This window comes from Magallana gigas, chromosome 6 (genome assembly GCF_963853765.1).
Source record: "Magallana gigas chromosome 6, xbMagGiga1.1, whole genome shotgun sequence".
Classification (NCBI taxonomy): Eukaryota; Metazoa; Mollusca; class Bivalvia; order Ostreida; family Ostreidae; genus Magallana; species Magallana gigas.
In genome coordinates this window covers 22,045,198-22,065,780 of record NC_088858.1, presented here as the reverse complement: position 1 = coordinate 22,065,780, position 20,583 = coordinate 22,045,198, and the positions used below count along the sequence as shown (strand labels likewise).

General features: G+C 33.0%; 1 protein-coding gene across 7 annotated transcripts in view; it reads left to right on the top strand.

Moving 5' to 3' along the window:
• The window catches only part of LOC105342606 (protein unc-79 homolog), a 36,147-nt gene that overhangs the window by 3,428 nt on the left and 12,136 nt on the right, over nt 1-20,583 (top strand). For 3 of the 7 annotated variants that reach the window (XM_066086638.1, XM_066086639.1, XM_066086637.1), the window contains exons 5-29: nt 246-332; nt 745-800; nt 1,180-1,309; nt 1,591-1,655; nt 2,248-2,406; nt 2,887-3,101; nt 3,353-3,533; nt 4,320-4,386; nt 5,130-5,167; nt 5,281-5,384; nt 5,701-5,788; nt 5,861-5,949; nt 6,058-6,187; nt 6,430-6,732; nt 6,923-7,220; nt 7,386-7,504; nt 7,760-7,908; nt 8,057-8,214; nt 8,789-8,970; nt 9,273-9,474; nt 13,152-13,325; nt 15,372-15,413; nt 17,893-18,006; nt 18,447-18,568; nt 19,853-19,906. In XM_066086638.1, coding sequence (XP_065942710.1) covers nt 246-332; nt 745-800; nt 1,180-1,309; nt 1,591-1,655; nt 2,248-2,406; nt 2,887-3,101; nt 3,353-3,533; nt 4,320-4,386; nt 5,130-5,167; nt 5,281-5,384; nt 5,701-5,788; nt 5,861-5,949; nt 6,058-6,187; nt 6,430-6,732; nt 6,923-7,220; nt 7,386-7,504; nt 7,760-7,908; nt 8,057-8,214; nt 8,789-8,970; nt 9,273-9,474; nt 13,152-13,325; nt 15,372-15,413; nt 17,893-18,006; nt 18,447-18,568; nt 19,853-19,906 — 3,326 coding nt within the window. Of the gene's footprint in view, nt 1-245; nt 333-744; nt 801-1,179; nt 1,310-1,590; nt 1,656-2,247; nt 2,407-2,886; nt 3,102-3,352; nt 3,534-4,133; nt 4,209-4,319; nt 4,387-5,129; nt 5,168-5,280; nt 5,385-5,700; nt 5,789-5,860; nt 5,950-6,057; nt 6,188-6,429; nt 6,733-6,922; nt 7,221-7,385; nt 7,505-7,759; nt 7,909-8,056; nt 8,215-8,788; nt 8,971-9,272; nt 9,475-13,151; nt 13,326-15,371; nt 15,414-17,892; nt 18,007-18,446; nt 18,569-19,852; nt 19,907-20,583 lie in introns of those variants that run through there. The other 4 variants (XM_066086640.1, XM_066086641.1, XM_066086642.1 and 1 more) reach the window with 4 other exon arrangements.

Below are 20,583 nucleotides of genomic sequence, written 5' to 3'. Positions count from 1 at the left end.
TTTGTAGTTATTACAGTGAGAATTGAGAGTAGCTGAACTTCATGTTACGTCCTTTTGATTTACCAGTATATAACACAATGACTATGTGGGGTTTTTATTGCATGGTTACAAGATTAATGTGCAGGATTCAATTTTCTATTGCATCCTTTCGGTCAGTAAATCAGTAACATATATTATAATGCAATTTACCAGTACACAGAAAATGCAGCAAAGGAATTGCATCTCATTCATATTTTTTTAATCAGGTTATGATGGCTGTTTTGAGCCATCTTATGCCAGTGAATCTGCAGCAGCCATTATTACAATGGTCCTACAGCATACTGATAATGGATGTAAGCTTTTCTTGTCAGTACTAAAGCATATCTTGCCTCATTTATGCAGTTTTTGAAAGTATATTTCAAAAGTAAAGCATGAGCTAGTATCAATAGGTTGTCTTTAATACTGTGGTTTCATCAATATTAGTTGAATACCAATTTTCGTGGACTTCGTTGTTAAGTTTATCCATGAAAATAAATGTTCATTGAAGTGCAATTTCTTCAACATTTTGTATTGTAAGGATCATTGGCCACGAATTTACGTATCCTTGAAACTGTATTTTTCACTTTAACCACGAAAATTGATACCCTTGAATGAAACCACAGTAAACAGATTACAAAGTTATGCACAGTAATTTAAAAGTTTTAAATAATCTTGGTAGGTAAGTTCTAATGTATTTCATTGACCTAATATATTTTATATTAAAAGCCTTCCACTCCCAGATTCTGGAGTGTTTCATGAGCATCAAAAGAGATCTGATTAAGGTACAGGTATTTGCATGCAACATTATCAATATCAATACATTTATATAGTATAATTTTACTATAATGTGAATTTTTTATGCCAGAGTTCAAGTATGTTGACCAGTACAATAGATAATGTGTTGAAGATTACTTATCCCCTGATATCTATTTTTGCAGTCTACCCAAACTTGATTTTTTAGATAAAACAACATTTTCAGTTTATAATGTACATGTACAATGTATGTAAAAAAGCTATTAATGGACATCTAAGAATTTATAAGTATAAAAATGTGAATGAGCAATTATAGTAAGACCATATTTTCCTTTAATAGTATTAGATCTACCGATGTGTTGATATTTCATACACATTGGTACATTATGTGTTTCTGTTGTTGTACAGGACATCCTGAGCATCGTGGCTTATGGTCCTTTCACTGCCAGGGCCCCTGCGGCTAACCTTTTGTTTTATTACTGGCCCCAGCTCAACCCTGCACTGACTGATAGGAGAGGCATACACTACAAGTATACAGGTACACACAAGAATAACGACTTCACTCTTGTATTGTGTCAATCACCATAGAAACTCATATGTTTTAATATCTTATAGAGAAATATTTTTACCACGTGTTATTTTGCCCATTCTTGCTTGTGTAAGAATTTGATTAAACTTCATTTTAAATTTTGCTTGAAATGAAGACTGTACTTATAATTTACGATGCTGTTTAGAGTATCAAACTCTGAATTAATTAGTCATAGAACTTGTATTCATGTTAATAGAATTTCAGCTTTCGGCCTCTTCTGTATATTCTAGCATGGCCCCCAGTACTGTGTCAGAGACAAGGATGTGTTAATTCAGGGAACTGTCAGGCCGTCAAGGTAGGCATTTTGTCACAATAGATAAAGATAAACTTTTTACATCAATTCATCATAAAGAATTACATCATATTCCTTCCACTGATTGAAGAAAATGTGAAAGAGGACAAGGTTATGTTTCTCAGACTTTTCCTGTCAAACTGCCACCATAAATTACATCAATCCCATCATTAAATGAAGAAATTAAATGAAGAATATGTAAAAAGACAACACATTTATGATACTGTTTTATATTGAGTAAGATACTCATCCTTTAGATTTAGATTTGTCATTAATAATTACATCCTTTTCTCCAATACCGGTAAATGAAGAAAATTTAAAGATAGAACAATTCTATGGTATTGTTGCAACTTCATGTTTTTATCCTAATTATAAATTGTTATAATGTACAATACATGCACCAGTATGCGCATGTTTTAGATCAGGGATGGGGTAATGGTAATTGAGTGTAATTAATTACAAATATTAATGTAATTGAAAGTAATGTGTAATTGACCATATTTCCAATTACATGTAATGGTGTTTAAATAATTACTTTCAAAAAAGGCATGTAATTCAATTACTTATCAATTGCACATTGGTGTATAAACTTTAGATGTGTCTGAATCCGGCCCTTGCCATCCACTCTGGAGACAAACCTCCCCCTCTCTACATCTGTAGTGATTGCGCTGATGAACTGAGGAAGGAACACAGTGAATACATCACTGACATCTTGCTGCCAATGTCTCACGTGTCCACAGTGTGTGAAAATAAGGTCAGATTTCTGTTTGCACAAATACAGGAACTCACATCAGACTGTATAATATGTACATTAATTTGGCATCTGGAAAGTTTGGGAAATTTCTTTCATAAATAGAGTTAAGATAAAAGAATTTGTAGATTTGTAAAATTTTTATGTTTCAACTAAACGTGATGAAATTGGAATTTTGGATGCTTAACATTTCTTAAAGTCACTGTGGAAAATTTTTGATTTTTCAAAGAAGGCCAACTTTTGCTGCATGTCAAATTACGGTATCTGATATAGGATACATGTATTTTCATGTAAATGTAAAGTTTTAACATAGTTTTCATAAGATAACAAATATATCTTCTATTACATCTTAAAAGACTCGATATCATTCTGCACAATCACATACAAACTGTAGTTGATGCATGGACATTAATCACAAAATAAGAAGTAACATGTGGTCACTAGGACACTCTTTGTTAATCAAACATGTACAAATCTTAACAGAACTGCAAGTCTGAGGACAACCTTGCCATCTGTACTTGCTTCTCCATTGAGTGTGCCAGCTACAATGGAAACCGACCAATCAGATACTGTGAGGACTGCGACAACCAGCGCCACAAGACCCAGAAGGGTGAGCTGCACATCTATCACCGCAGTATACCAGATATTTGGGACTGTAACATGGAAGTCCAAAGATACTTAACGGATGGCATCGTCAGGTCAGTAAAAGAATGCACAAGTTTTGATGAGAGGAATATTTTGGAAGATATGCCCCTTAATTGAATTACCGGGTAGTTTGTGTATTTAATGCATATGTACCTGGTTTGTTCATTATGTGTATCATTGTCAAGTAATGTACAGTTATTTATTTTTGTTGTTAATTTGATCAGTGTGAGAATTTGTTGCTTTATGATTATGTTTTCAAGTAAGTAACTCATTGCAAAAAAAATACATGTTATGTTCTACACAGTTTGCTGAAAGAGGCTCAGCCAATAGAATCCAAGCGGCTGTTGGAGATGGGAGAAGAGTACCAGCAAACAACCGCAGAGGAGGACCAGCTACAGTTGATTGAGGATGAGAGGAAGTTGCTAAGTCGATATGGAATCTGGCTGCTAGTGGAACTGTGCACTCCCAGAGATGATATCCCCATTGTATGCTCATATATTTCTAACTCAGATTGTCTTCTGTGCAGATCAGTGTTGTTTTTTTTTAGAGTGAAGGTTTCCTACGCTGTATGTTGCTTGATTTTTGGTAAAGCTGAACTGGTAGTAATGTTGCATGTATTTTGGCTATGCTATTTTTATCTGATTTGTTTTATGCATGATGAAAATTTTTATTTGTCTTTATTTACCATCTTCAAGTATATACATGTATTATGAACCATTAATGCTCCAAGACCAATCTGTATGCTAGCTGATTTATTTGCTGCTCTAAGTAAGACAAAAGCAAAAGAAAATGCTTCAGTTAAGGAACACCTTGTAGAAAATTGATTAAAATAAAGACTTAATGCATCCACATGCACATATATTATATGGTAATATCAGGGTAATATCAGGTTAGCAACAAATGCTATATATTAGCTATATAGTACTCTCCATTCTCTCCAAGTGGTAGTACGTGTACTAACAATTTTAAGTTGCAGATTTCCTACTGTATATCTCTTTGATTGTGTAGACTATCTTTTGTATATGTATGTATTCTGTATTGTGCTGGTACTTGTAAATAGTTGTAACCCTCTCTTTCAGTCTGCATGATCATGATGTTAATGAAAAATCTATGTTTGAGATGTGAAGCATGTTGGGTTGAGAAAAAGGTAAAAGGGAGAGGTATAAATTGTTTGAACATTTATGATTCCTTTATTAATTATATCTTCATTGAGTAAGATTGAGTTGTTTTAAGTTACTACTGTAACAATACACAGTTCATTTGTTTGATAGGAGGTTCTAGGCCGACTGTTAGGAATGCTGTTCCAGTGGTTCGATGCGACTGCTTATCTGCCTGATGGTAAGTATAACCTCCTTATACAATAGTCATAATTATATGTTTTATATGTGTTTTATACATGTAATCAGCACTGAAACATATACTGTAGATTCCTAATTAAACGTGAGGAATTAATATCCGTGTAAAATCAAGAGAAGCACACCTCCGGATTTTAAAATTTTGCTTTTGTTTTTCACACATGTCAACTAAATGAAACTATGATGAAAATTCAGCGTTTACGATTTTATATTCCCACGATTTGATGCAAAACGGTTGAATCGCGCAATCAAGTACTTGCAAAAATTAAGGAATCTACAGGATATGTTTCTTGGTACTTATACATGTACTCGATACTTCTTTGTGTACATGCATTTGGAATTTTAAGTCATTTTTGGTACTTTTACAAAAGCCTGAACTTCTACTTATGTATTGCAGAATTTTACATGTCCTTGGTTTTTACTACATGTATACTTGTACATTTGTTTAGTAATTGAACATGCAGTTTAACTTCTACATATATTTGGTACTTCATATGTATTTTGTACATCGATGTGTATTTGGAAACTCTACATGACTGTATTTTAACATGAAGTTCATAATATAAGTACTTCTGCTTGTCTTTGATTTGAGGTTTTACCTCTCAATATTGACATAAACATTTACTAGTAAAAGTATACATGTTTATCATATATATGTTAATTAACATATTTTCAGATGATTTTTCAAAACTACATACTCTCAGACTAAAGTTATCTTATTTTCAGACAATGTTGGAAATGCTTTGGAGAGACTGAAGAATGAAGTAAGTTGAAACTATAAAGTCAGTGAGATGGAAAATTATATGATGAACAAAGACTTTGCCCTAGTGTTAGAACATACTTGTACATGTATAGATATGGGTATTCTGTATTCCAGTATGTCTGTGACTGGCTGGATGAGGTGGCCAAGACCCACTTTGAGGTCATCGTGTCCTGTTTGCTGCCACACCCTGCAGAGTATGCCAGGGTGGGGGGATTCTGGTCAGTCTCAATTGCTTTTTCTTCTCTCTTTTAGGGACAAATAATGCTATAATGCATATGGTTTGATAGTTTTTGAGCATAAGTGCATTTAATTCAATGCTGATCAACTTTTACAGTGAAAACCTCATGGATTAAATTTGAATTAAGCACCTTAAATACCATAATTCTTTCATGAAAAACAACGAAATTTGCATCTAACATACAGTAGAAATGATACCGGTATATGACTGACTGTTAAAGAAGCAACTTAATATAAACTAAAGACTCTGTCGAACAAATTTAAAGGTTTGCTCAATCATTAAATGTCTTTTTTCAGGGACACCTTGTGTTCCAGGACAGTCCAGATTAAGGAAGGCCTGAACTGTTTCTTCTGTCTGGTGCCGTATGATGTCATCACTTTTGAGGTAAGGAAATGGCATGTATTCAGCACCATTCACTTGTAATGAACATGTTAATTGGTTGAATTTTGCCTACAGATTTGGGACTATGTGATGCCATACTGGTTGGAGGCCATCAGAACAGAGGTTCCATCCGAGGACCTTCACCACCTCAAGGTCTTGTTAAAGTAAGTATTTGAATAAACTACATTATTATGGCTATTCATGATATTGAAACAATGTAACCTGGTTGCCAGGCAGTACATTGAAAAGAGGGTGTACTTTCTCTTTTGTAGTAAATCTTTTGACATGGATTTATGTCCCTTGCCCTTTGGGACCGACTCGGACAAGATGTACCACTTTATCTCGGAGAGGTTTGATGACAACAGTGCATATGTTCAAGAGCAAGCTTTACAATGGCTACAGGTTTGTAACCTCAGTATTAACCAGCCTTTGAATGCAACTAAAGTCTTCAGTGGATAACTGAATAAGTTTTGTTTTACATAGTACATGTAATTTTATAATTCTACATACATGTATCTTGTTATTTTCCTGCTTGTACATATATCTGTATTTTATTTTTTTTCATTTTCTGAAATTTTAATGAATTTTTTCCTATATTTCTAAATACTTTTCAATGGAGATAAATACTTCTTACTATCTTACAGATATTGTCAACACTGGATATCTACTTACCAATACACATGCTGCTGAGCATGTTTATCTCAGGGGTACAAAACATGACAGAACTCTTAAAACAACAGAAGACAGCAGAGCCACAGTCCACTACAGAGGACCCCAAGCCTGCCCAGCATCAGTCCATCCCTCGTCACTCCCCAGAGGAGGAGTGCCCCCCTCCCCTCAGTCCAGTCAAGACCAATGTCATCGTGGAGGCTTTTGAGATTTATGACCGTGAAACAGAACTGGTGCTGCCGTGTTACATCATGATGCTGGACCTGATTTTGAAACAGGTTTACTATCAACCCTTATATTTTTTTAATGTACATGTTCGGGTAGATTAAAAGCTGGATTTTTAATTACAGTTCTCAAATTGTTACACCTATCACAGTAATTAATGGTACTTCAATTTATTGAAAGTTTTTGTGTACGTGATGCACTGTGAATACATGTACATGTATATGAAATATGAATATTTTTCAGTTGGAGCTGCAGAACTTTCCTAAATACCTAGGTCTGTACAACGAGACAAGTCGACAAATCATGCAGCTTCTAAGCCTGATGCTAGGGACTCCCTGGGATGGCACACACATCTGTTCGGACGAGCAGCAGGCCAACAGCTGTATGTTCTGTCAGAACACCGCCCTATGGCACCAGGTCACCTCTCAGGTCATGCAGAACTTCTGTCCCCTCAGTCAGGTCAAGATCCCCACCAAGGAAATCCCACGGGTCGATGAATCCAAGAGGATGTCTGCTACGCCCACTTGCATGTCTAGGAAAGGTGTGATAGAGAAAATAAATTTGTATGAGTAATCATGTGTTCAAAGACTGATCAAGTGCTCAGAGATAACCCAGTAACTGGCCATCATCTTACAGTTTTAAATTCATTTTAATACATGTATAGAAAAAATGTCGGACAGTTATTTTGTATAATTGTACTATTTAGGCTCAATGACATCGAATGACGACCCAGAAAGTACAGCAGAGGAGAGAGAGAAGGAAGTTCCAGGGTTTGAGATGACTAACATGCCGCTACATCTGCAGCTCTATCATTCATTCTTACAGGTACATATGGAATCAATTCTTTATAGTACACTTAATTATGAAATTTCGGATGTTACACATGGTATAGATTCTCTGTTCAATTTTAGGTGTTTACATGTATGGTTACATGTCATGTTATGTTTAATTATGTTTATTTATTGAAGGAAGTAATGATGTAAAAGAGATGTACCTGTAAACTAAATTCAAATGACTTTAAAGTACATGTATAAACATTTTGTGAGGCAGCTCATTTTTTTCACTCTCTTAAATACATAGGAACTAGGAACTATCACAGACACAGATGCAGCTTTTGCACTGTTGACCTCCATGAAGTATCTCATTCTGAATGGGGAGTGTTTAAACTACACTGTGACACAGTTCCCTGACTACGTCAAATTCTCACTCAGCAAGTACTTGATTCCAAAGTAAGTACATCAAGTCAATTTTGCTTTTAAATTATGTTCAACCTTAATCATCTACATTTCTTTGCTGTTTTGTTGTACATGTATTATGTACGTGTACTAAGTGCAGTGATAATAAGAAATTTATATACATGTGTTGATGTTGATTCAGCCTGTGGAAGCTGCTGAAGGCCAAACAGTCCCAGCTGGCCTATGTGGCCGTCCCCCTCATGCTACACTGCCTCACTCTCCCCACCGGCTCTGACATCTTCTGGAAGCTGGTGGAAGAGGACTTCACCAACGAGGAGTGGAAGATCCGATTTGCTGCTGGTAATGCTATGTGTGATAACCTTGAAGCTCTGTAAATGTATCTCTTTTCATATAAAGCTGTACGTGTTCTCTATTTAATGTTCGAGGTTGAAAGCAGCTTCTGCTTACTGTAGATGTCTTATTTGACGCAAGTTCTTAATTCAGTGATTGAACGGTTTAGCATCAGATCACAAGAATATAAAATCACGAATGCTGAATTTTAATCATAATTCCAAATAGTTTACATCTGTCCGAAAAATTAAAGCGAGATTTTAAAATCTGTAAGATGTGCTTCTCTTGATTTTATGCGGATATTAATTCCCTATGTTTAATTAGGAATATACAGTAATTAAGATATAAATAGGTAAACATAGAAATGAGCCAAATTAAATCTAGGCTAACTTGTAACAGAATTTCCTTCAAATATAGAGGATCTTTTTAAATCTAATGAAGTATTACATCCGTACATACTAGTGAATCTTATAGTTATAGGTTAGGATAAGATTGGGTGTTAATGATTTTAGACAAGAAGCTATTTTCACTAAAACAACAGTGTCTGGAATGTTATATAAATGAAACAAGTTCTGCTTCACAGTGGAAAAGGTGACAGTGCTGGCAAGGTTCCTGGAGACGGATGGACTACAGAACAATCAGGTTATCCAGACCGCCCTGGCACATGCCTTCTGTCTCCTGATTGGCTCAGTAGAGGACATCAACGCAGCTGTGGCACAGAGGGCCACCCAGTACCTAGAGACCATCAAATATGCTGCCATCAAGGTCTTTTTTTTTTGTAGTATTTTTGTTGCAGTACACCATAATTCATTTTCATTGGAAATAAAAATGAAAGGCCTTTTTTATAAGGTCAATTAAGTCATGTACCATTAACACATTTCAATTTTACATTCTTTTTTATTATTTTGTTGAAGAAAAATATTGATGTTGATACATGTTACAAAGTTATCTCACATCTTGATATGCATGTAAAAATTAGTAATGTTTCATGCTATTGTCTTAACTAAAAAAAAAGCCTAACCTATACTTCCGCTGCCTCTCTGATAAAATATCTATTCATATTTCAGTGTCTATGTAAATGCCTAGAGTTCCAGTTTGACCATGTGATCAGTGACAGGATCATGATCCTTCAGAGGCTGCATCTCATGTCCAACATCCTGAAGGATCAGGACATCCTGAACTGGGAGTTCTTCCTTGCTCGGTTTGATGCCCTCTCCCTGGAGGCGCAGATAGATCTGGAAAACAGTGGTGAAATAGCTTGTCTTACAGGTTATAATGATTACAACAAATTCCCAGGAAATGGTCTGGTTTCAAAGTTTGTAGTGCTCACTGATGACGTGCTGTTTTTCTTCTAAATGGTGTGCCTTCTTTTCTGGAAATCTTGTATCCATTTAGAATGTAAAACAAAAACAAAAAAAGAATTTAGTCTTTGGTGTTTGGCTGTTTTTATTGAACATTCTGAAATCTTCAAATCTTCAAGGAATGAGTTTCGATGTCTAATGGTGAATGAATAGAAATACTAATATGAACTTCAAGTTAATTTGCATGATGACCAAATAACAACATTAACTTTTATTACTAATCTGAGTATAATTTCTGTATTGATGCTGATGAAGGAACCCACAATTTGGATGGAATGTTTAAATCTGCTTTAAAATACACAGTCATTGAATATTTTGTTAACTTTGCTAAAGCTTTACTGATTTTCCATTAATTTAATTTTGCATCTACTTACTTATTTACATGCATGTGCATTGCAAGATTACTTATTCACCATAATGATAATACACCGGTATTATTTCTGCACTAAGTTCAAATTAATAGTCATACATGCACATATGCACATGTATTTTTAGAAAAATCGAATGTAAGAAATGTAGAAATCAAAATTATAAGCTTGTGCACTGCACTTCAGTTAACTACTAGTCAGGTATACACCTAAGATTTGAAGTTTTCAGAATGTCCAAAACACTGCACATATATCCATTTCTTGTGATTTGTTGTGGTTAGGTGAAATCTCAACACTGATTCTTTTGGCCTGATGGTTCTGTTATAGTAAAAAAATATTGTCGACTTCAGGAGTTATTGACTCCATCAAGAATACAAAATCTTTATTCACTAAATTAAAGATATTGTAGACAAGAGATGTGTTCTGAGATAATAAAAAAAAAGAAGGAAAAATAACTATCTTAACATCTTTAAAAGAAGTACATTAGAGTATGTACAACATGTACAAATTAAGCTCAAAGTAATGCTATTGTCTTAAAGTTATTGTCTGTTCTTAACTCTATATGTAAATAAGAAATAAACAGCAACTGAAGTTAAAAAGTTCACCAGGATATAAACTTGGTTGGTCATGTGATCAAATCCTGTGAAGCCCGCAGGGCTTCAAAGGAGATTTTATCTGGAATTTGTGCTGTAATCATTGTGATGTCATGAAAAAGTTCACACAGAATTCTTTTTGCTCTTCTGTATAACTTCAAAGATAAAATATTTGCAAATGTAAATATATTGAAATCAAAGAATTGAAGTATTGTATTAAGGCATTTTAGAAAGTAAAGCATGTTTGTCCTTCTAAAATTATGTTACAAACATTAATTTTCTCTTAAGATGGTGCAGGAATAGATTGAGGCTTCCTAATACATAAAACATGTACCTTGTTTATATAGAGGTTTAGAATATAAAGAACAGACTGAGATTGAATATTACTAAAAGCTAAAGTATATATTTATGCAAAAGTCATGTAAATAAAGTCAGTGTTGAGATTTCATTTATTATATGAGTTAATATATAATTATAAAACATAAACTATTTTGTGATATTACAGTTTATTTTATGTTGCAGCAGATAGTTAATCTGAAAAGTTGGAACAAATAATCAATGATAATGTTAATTTATAAATGCTACAAACTAACAACAATAATATTCAATATAAAAAAACCTGATGACATTTGAAATCAGTGGGGCATAGATGCTGTGTGCTGTAGCATGAATTTAAAGTATACTCAGTCTGGTAGATAATCTAATGATCTTTTGCTGATGGTAGAATTTGAAACTCTTTATAGCTTGCCTAGTGTTGTTTTTAGTTGTTAAACTATGAAACTGTATCATCTCCGTAGCTTATATTCTTATCCAATGATCTAAGACTTGTGTATGAATTTTCTGATCAAAATTTGGACCCTGAATCTGTATACCCCCATTTCTTTATAGTTACAAAATGGAGAGAATTAATGGGGAGGAGGAATATTGTTAGGTATTCTCTAAAAGGGTTTTATAATACAAAATGATTAATGTTGCAATCTTTAATAATAACGGTACTGGTATTTGGAATGCACATTCTGGTAAGAAGGCAAAACTTTTCAGATATGTTATTAGTTTCACAACAATTGCCACCTGCATATACTGTAGAGGCAAAATTTTGATCATGTTACTTCGAAAGTTTCTGTGATTTACCTTTTCAAGCTGCGCATTTTACAATGAAATGGTTACTATCTGATTTTTTAAAAAAAATATATTAATTGCAAGCTTGGGATTGAACTCAATCCATGTGCTTATTGGATAAACAATATATACATGGATACTCTCAATTTTGAGGTATAAGATTCCTTATGCCCATTGAATGTAGATGTACAAGGCCTATTTTTCAGTTTAGGGAGATTTGTAGATATATACATGTATTTATAAAGACTGGTGAGCAGTGTGGTGGTTTGCTTTTAGAATTTGATGTTCCTGATGACTGAATCATAACACCAGGTCATGCACACAATGACGCTCAATCCTCTCTTAATTCTGATAACCAAATTTCAGAAGAGTTTATTTCGCATTGTTTTGAAATTAAAGTACCGGTATTGGGTATATCTATAGGTCATCCTTGAAGATCTCTATCTACTAATGTAAAGAGGAAGAATTCATCTAAATATCATAATTTCTTAATATTTTGACACACATTATATTTATAGACTTAAAAGTTTCAATTCAACCTTTTAGTTTTATAACTTCAGTTCTTATTTCATACGTTTTCTTGAATTCCTGTAATGTTCAACTTAGACCCCATCTATTTTCTTTGCATGGTGAATGAATTGATTGCATGTTCTTTGTTTTTCCTTGTACAAAAATACATTAGACTATGTATAGTTATTATAAGAAGTCTTAGTTTGGACCTTGATTTTACATTACCGTATTTATCCAATGTTTTCAATGTTTTATGCAAAACTTTTATTCTTATTTTTTCAAACCCATTAATTATAATTTTGAAATGTTCCTTTAAAATCCACTCATTTGTTTCTTGAATTTTTCCATACATGGCTCAAGTAAATGTTTATTTTTTAAAAGTCCCGAGTCATTTTTCTGTACACTATGATATGTTGTTAGAGTATGCTCCCTTTACTGATCCCAATCATTTAATGAAAGATTAATAAATAACATAAAAAAAATCATTGCATGAAGACTGTTTGAAATGGTTATGTGATTAATCTAATATCGCTAACCAGAAATGTTAATTTTTACACTAGTTAATAATTCTGGAGTAACTCTCATAGAGACCAAAAATTTTGAAATTTACAAATTTATTTATAAAGACATAGATGTAATTTTTTGCTGTTGAAATGTTGCCTGCAAATAGACAAATTTTTATGTATGCAGCAGCTCTTTTAAATGCAGATAAATTATCGATGTTTTTTTCCTATGGATGTTTGTAAAAAAAAAAATGAAATGATTAAAAGAAATATGTAAGTGCCTAGATCAGCTTAATATCTCCAAGATTTTAGGATATAGATATATTTGATATCTATATATAATGTTATATCACACATATTTCCAAAATAACATATCAAAATTATGGCATGTCCATTAGTTTTATAACCATCAGAAAAAGCCTAACATAGCCTCTAAAATTTGTGAAAATTAATATTTTATTAAAATAATAATTATAGATGTACAACTTTCAGATCTGACCAGCAGCGACAGGGACAGTGAGCACTTCCTGAGGAAGTTGAACCGAGCCAGGTTTGCCTTGGCCCGGACGGACAGCATTAGGTCCGTCAGTAGCAGTGCAAAGCCACCCTATAGGAGAGCTGTGTCGGTACCCATGCACTTACTGACGAAGACTACTCCACCAAAAGGTACTCATAATACTGGTACTAATGATCAAAAACTGCTTGCAAAGTGCTTCAAAATTACTACTGTAACAGCGAAAACACTTATTTCTTCTTTGTTGTAAGCTGGTAACCTGATGAAAAAGATGTACACCTGAATGCATTATACTTTTCAGTATATAGCTTTATTAAATATAAACCAATGATTTTTTGATAATGAACTTCATTTGAAATATATTATTTATGATATACGTAATTAATTTTATTGGTATCTGAATATTATGCAAAAGAAGTAAGGAGAATGAAATGACATACTGGTAAAGTCTGTTTTAGAGCAGTCCAGGGGATTAGTAGTGGATTTACTTCATTATGTCTGTAATTTGTTTCATCTGTATAGTGAATATATACCGATAATAATAATTATGGTGTATTGCAATAGACATGTTTTCTTTCACATGCCTACTATTTGTGCATACTGAAGCGTGGAAATAAATACCTTCTTTGGAAACCTAATTAAAATAATCGAATGGTAAATTAAATAATTTATGTGGAAATGAATTCAATCAAACAATTATATTTATTGGTATTGCTAAGTTTAAAAACTTTAAAACAATTTATTGTACCGTAAATGATGTAAATTTTGTTATACATGTATTACCTCTAAGGGACTGAAAGTCAATTTGTTATATCTGTAAATTTGTTTTAAACAAGTTTATTATAATTGTAAACTATTGCAAGACTTTGTCAAGAAATTTGCCCAGGAATTCCACAAAACTTATCTTAATCCGAGAATTTGCTTTATCCATGTAAGTATATGTACTAGCTAAAAAAGTTTTACTTTACTAGCTAGTGTATTCCAGCTGGCATTTTGGGCAAGCTTGCAACTATTTTGATATACTACAGTACGTATCTCTAAGATACATTCTTTGGCAGCTAGTACACATGTATATTTAATTTGACCAGTTCTGTGTACAAAAAACGTATTCAAATGGGAAATGTCCAATCAGGTTTTTTAAAAATGTAGAAAAAATCAATGTTATATTCACCTAGTAAGTCATGTGCAGGTAAAAATGAATATGAAGTTTTATATTTTTTTTATTGTTGGATATCAGTCGTTCAGAGAGTACATTTCATATTTGCTATGATTGGTTATCAGTATTCCTGTCGTCCAATAAATTATCTCATTTCTTAATGTGTTTGAATATGCCCTCAAACAAAAAGGTGATGAGGTTTTTTTTTCACTTGAAAACACTAATTTTATCGATCGATGCAGAATCATAAATTAAAAAACAGATGTGGGCATGTATACCAGTTATAATTGTGAAGTTTAATTGTTTTCCTGTTTTATATTAACAATTAATATACTTACATTAAATACCATGTGTGTATTAGAATACTTAATAGCTAAATCTGTGTCAAATACTAACCGGTAAAGAGTTGTTCAAGTTCCCGATCATTTTGTATTGATTGCAGTTACTACTCATATGAATACCATACTGTATACAGGGTAATTTTCGCCCCGTGATATTTTCTCCTTTCTTCACTTGAAAATGGTTTCGCCCTGTCTCAAATTCGCCCAGACATACTGTGGATTCATTAGAATTCGTGGTGGCTCAATTTTCATGGTTTTCGTGGGTAGCCCTCCCCCATGAATTTACGTCCTCCACAAAAACAAGTTTTGAAAGAGTTATTAAAACTGAAAAACCAGTACATCCACGAAATTACATCCCCACGAAGAAGCAAAAAACCAACAATCCACGAAAATTGGCCCCCACAAATTTAAATGATTAAACAGTAGTTGTTTTTGAAGATGGATTTTTTAAGACATTGGAATTCACCCAGTCTTGAATTTGCTTAAATTCGATCGCCCTCTGATAACAAGGGCAAAAGACGCAAAAATTAAATGGGTACGAATATTTCCCTGTATACAGTATGTACAGCATATACTTTCATTACATAATTATCTTATTATTGAAGAGGAAATATGTTACAGCTATACGTGTAATTGTTTATTAGTTTAGAATGATCCTTGTTTTCTTACTTTATTTCCAAGACTTGTGACCTTATTTGCAGAGACTCGTAGTAAATGGAAGCTGCTTATGTATAAGGTCCTCCGTAAGTTTAACACCCTGCAGTTTTTTTTTTTACTAAAGCTTTTGGTTATGTCCAAATTTTTATAGCTTTACAAAAATTTGACCAAGAAAATTCTCATCCACACAACTGCATGATTTGTCTTTCCAGTGCAGGCATACTTTCCAAAGTATTTTACTATGTGTGTTACAGTATTTGTAAAATGTTTGATACATGTAGCATGTTTACCATGATCTTTCCATTTCTGTGGAACAGTGTTTTGATCACTACTGCAATTGCAGCAATGATAGTTGCAGTTAGATATTGATTCCGATTTTTTTTCATGGAGATTCATTCATAATTTGTCAATTTTTTTTTTTACTCATACATGCTGAGTTAACACTGATGCATGAAAGTATAAAACAAAACTTCTGTTGAAATACAATTTTTTTTAAAGATTTTTGTCTGGGTCTTCTGTGCCCCACCTATTTTCACATATACTGCTGTGTTTTAACTGAACAGTTCTTAGGCAGACAGTACAAGCTTATTATTATTAAACATACAATCCAATAACTTAAGGTTAGAATGAGTAAGAAATTTTGAATTTGAGGAATACCTACATGTTGTGTTGGTTTTGTTTATCCCTTCCTGTCATCAAAGCTTTTTAATCTACAAGTATACTCTTAAACTGACAAGGTAAATAAAATATCTCTGAAATTCAAACTTCAGTTCATATCGCTTTGTTATTTCACCTTTTCTGATCAGGAATTTACTGTTGAACATGCAGATCTTGCTTATTTTTTAAAAATATTTGACTCCCTTCAAACAAGACATTACAGAGATATTCAGTTTTTGGGAGTTGATTTTGATCAACTCTCCTATGCAGTTACTCTGGCAAACCAAAAGTGAAACAGTGTTTGGACCTAAGCACAAAACATCACCGCTGACAAGACGTAGTTCTTGAAAAAAAAAAAAAAATCGGTGTAATGTATGCTGGAGCATTGTTTTTCAAGGAAACTTATCTATAAACACTTTGAAAATAGTCAGATTTTATATAATACGAACAATTTAGATATTTTTGTAGTCTCATGTATTCCTACGCCAGAGTTTAATGAGTTTAATACAGTCTTGTTCAACCAAACGCCCGGCTGTCTCCGTAAATCTCCGACAAGCAGAGAGGCTCTCATGCTTGGCTGAGATTAACGGAGAAAGCTGAGCGTATAGTTGAACGAGACTGTATTAAGAGTTCGATGTCAATAGTGCTTGAATCCATACAATTTTTAGAATTGTTTCGATTACTAATACATAGTTTGAAATCTATCTTTAAATATTACACATGATTCATATGGAGTTTCTTGAAATTCTTGCCGGAAAAGTTTAATAATTTATATTATAAAAAAGTGCGTAATTCAAAACAGACTAGAAATTTTTAGTAATTAGATAAGTTGATTTTTAAATAAATGATAATTGATAAAATCAACTCCAGTCAGTACTTCAGTACTTTGATTACCGTTTAATTTTGTTGTCTTGAGACCCATTTCCATGACAATCATCAAATTAATCATACTAGGCAGGCCATGACACATAACAAGTACCGGTAAATGACATTGATTGCTATATAGGTAAAAGGTGAAGGGAATAATGTCATTTGAGAGTCATTATCTATCGATCGATCAATCTATCTATCTGTCTATCTATCTATCTATCTATCTATCTATCTATCTATCTATCTATCTATCTATCTATCTTTCATTGGGTAAAATATTGTCCAATGAATATCTGAGGAACTAGGTGACACTTTTTTTAAAACACATTTATCAAAAACACATATACTTCTTGATGTAAATATGATTCAAGCACTTCAGTTCAACCTATGAGAGAATCTAATATTTATATTACATGTAAAACTCTTCATCTAAAGTAGAAAGTAGTTCAAATGAGTAGTATTCAGTAGAAAAGATGAACCCTGTAGCCTCATATGGTACATGTAGGCTATGTAGTTTTGATACTTTGCTGGTGTGCTCAGATGATATTAAGTTTGAACAAGAGTGCTATCTTGGTTATGTTCCTGATGAACTGTTCTAGAACAGTAGAGTTTGAGTTGAACTTGCTTGACTTGAGTGTCTGTGCTGATAATATAAACTGGTCAGCCAAAAGTTTGGGCTTGGTTCGAAATCATTCAAAGAGAACCCAGCTGGTGTGTTGTGTGTTAGCTTTGATTTTGCCAAGTTCTGTGCATATGTTTTCAGTTAAGTAAGAGGCATACCTATTCATGTACTTAAATCAATTACATGTACAGTGTATTATCCAATGTAGTACCTCTTTTAATTACTTTATTCTTTTAACACTGTGTTTCATATAGCTTTTTTTGGTGTCAACTTTGTGTCTTATTTATTCATGTATCTTTGTTTCCTCGCATTCATTTACCGTTGTTTTGGTTTCTCGCATTTACCTTATGCACAGAGTTGTTTCGTTGCCAGGTGGATATGCCTTTTGAAACTTACAAAATACCTCTATGTTTCAGTGGAACAAGCCAAGGAAAAGGCCTGCATAAGACAGCAGTCTGCCCCTCACTTTAACTTGGGCAGACGTATGACCACCAGGATGCAGTTTGGGGCATTTAGCAACATCTTTCCAGGTTTGAGACCCGGCCACTATTTTCTATGTTGATGATGCTTGGTAGTTTATCTGATTTCCAGTTTGACTAAGCTGGCAATAATCAAACATAAAATAAATCTGTTGACCTTTATTGTCAAGTAATTTCCTGAATAAATTTGGCGATAGAAATAAGGTTTATCTTCGTCAAATCAAAGAGATATTTTTATAATTTGAAATGTTGATTTTACAGCATGTTAAAAGATGATACAGTGATAATTCATTACTGTGATTAAACTTGATTTTTCTTAGGGTTGCTATTTTTGAATGGAATTTAAGGGCTTTATCCCAACCACAAAAAATTGGTTTATATTAATTTGTTGTTTTTAAAGTCATCGATTCATAAATAAAATAAAACAAAGTTCAAATTTTGTGCATGCAGTAAAAAAAACCCTGTTATTCAGTAAGTTCATTGATTTACAGGAGGGAATATCAAAGAGTTTACAGATGAGGAAAGTAATTTTACAGCCCTGCTACAGAAGGCTATGGACATGGAGGGAGTAGATAGGGACACAGTGTATCAACTGGTGGCTCTGTTGATGAGGGTAGGTGGTGCTATTATTTACTGTTTACAATTCTTTCTGCTAATATGAAATGGAAGAGATGTTGGTTCTTAGAATCTGCAACATGTGAGATTTAAAGTTTTACAGCTTTTACAGTATACGAGGGTTGTCCCAAAATAATGTACACAGGACACCTAATTTATAATTTGTTCACTGCAATTTCATAAAACTTCTATGTTTTCTTCAATGACCCATTGGCAAACAATACTGAAAAATTCAAATCTGTACTTTTAAAATATTTATTTCTCAAGGAAATAAATATTTATTAACAACACGTTTTGTCAGGCGACGCAATGTGCGACGTCAAAAATTTCCAGTTTTACGTTGTTGCTAAACCCTCCACATCGTTTTACGATAACATTTACGTTTTATTTCCGAAAATGTCTTAGAAAAAATATCTTTGAACATGTACCCTGAGTGCACATTCAACATATTTCTAGTTTTGTTTTTGTTTTTTCATATTTTTTAAGTACAAACGATCTGTCGGCTCTAAACTTGTCCTGTATTACTTGTTGTTCAACGTCCGTCTTACCGAAATGTGTCGTTCTGCATTTTGACGCGTACGTCCATTTATATCGTTAGGGGTTTCTTTTTTTTCACTTATTGTCATCATACTTGTTTAAATATTTTCAATGTTGTTTAACTACTTATTCACAAAACGCATTTCTAATTGATTTTGTTAATTTCATTTACTTTTAAAGCCGCTAAGGATTTTTTTCATGGTTTATACAAAATTGTATCAGTTACTGCTGCGCCGCCTTAAACGCTGACATCGTCATTTTATTACGAGTTAACTTTTCAACTTGTCACAAAATGCGCTATATAATATTTAAAAATTTTGTTATAGCCAAAACATTTTCTGAGTCACTAATAGAATTATTATCAAATATCAATGTATGTTTTATTTGAATTTTTTCATTCAAAAAGTACTTTTCCTCGCAATTTTCATTTCATTATGTTGATTTTAACTTTTTGTTTTTGACATTGCGCTGCATGTCGAATTTCTGATCTAGCATGCTTTCATTTCACTAATTTAATCTCAAACAATACTTGATTTTAAAACATTATTTGAATGCAAATATCTTGAACCCTTTTTGGCACAAATTTCATCTTCCTTTGTCGTCGGTTAACTAAATAACGCCACTTGTCTACGCTATTTTGGGACAACCCTCGTAATTGTAGTTAGCTTTACAGGAAAGTTTACTGCTTTTTAACCTTGTGTTCTTGTTTATTTATTGTTGTATTTTATTATCTATATTTTTTCAGTTCATGGTTACAGTAAAACAAGATGATGATAGAAAGAAAGACAACAGAATTCAGGTGAGTCTACATGAAAATCTACATGAAAAAGTAATAATTAACATCAGGACACTGTTTAAAGTGTACAGTAAATTTTTATCTCAAATTTTTTCTTAAATATTTTGGAGAAATTTGGTCTCTCCATCTGGTATGTCTGGCATGAACCTTAGTTACCAACTGATATCTCTAAAAATCATTCACCTTATGGATCAAAACATTACCTGATGATTTCATTATTGGATTTGGGAACAAAATGTCAAAGGTTACATTCATGCATTTTGTCAGTTAACTTTGTATGAGCTATTGCATAGAACATTCTATTACAACTCTCTATGACTTAAAAAAAACCTGAACTGATTTTAGGCCTAATTAAGGCTTCAGACGTCAAGATAGAAGAGTTTTCTATATGTTGTGTGAAATGGGTTCCAGAGAATATTTTTAATTACCCGGTAAAATGTGTCCTTTGAGCCTTTGGAATGAAACAATGGGATTCTGAGTTTCTCTGTGACTTGAAAGAAACCTTGTGGTAGTTAAGGTGAAAGGTCAAGGTTAAATTTTCTTTTTAATAAAATAGGAATTTTAAAAGGCATTTGCAAAGTTTTTCTTAATTTGGAATTTTCAGTTTATTATGTTTAAAGCTTCATGTTTCATACAGATAATGTAACTGCCTGTCAGTGAATTCTTTTAATATTTGCATA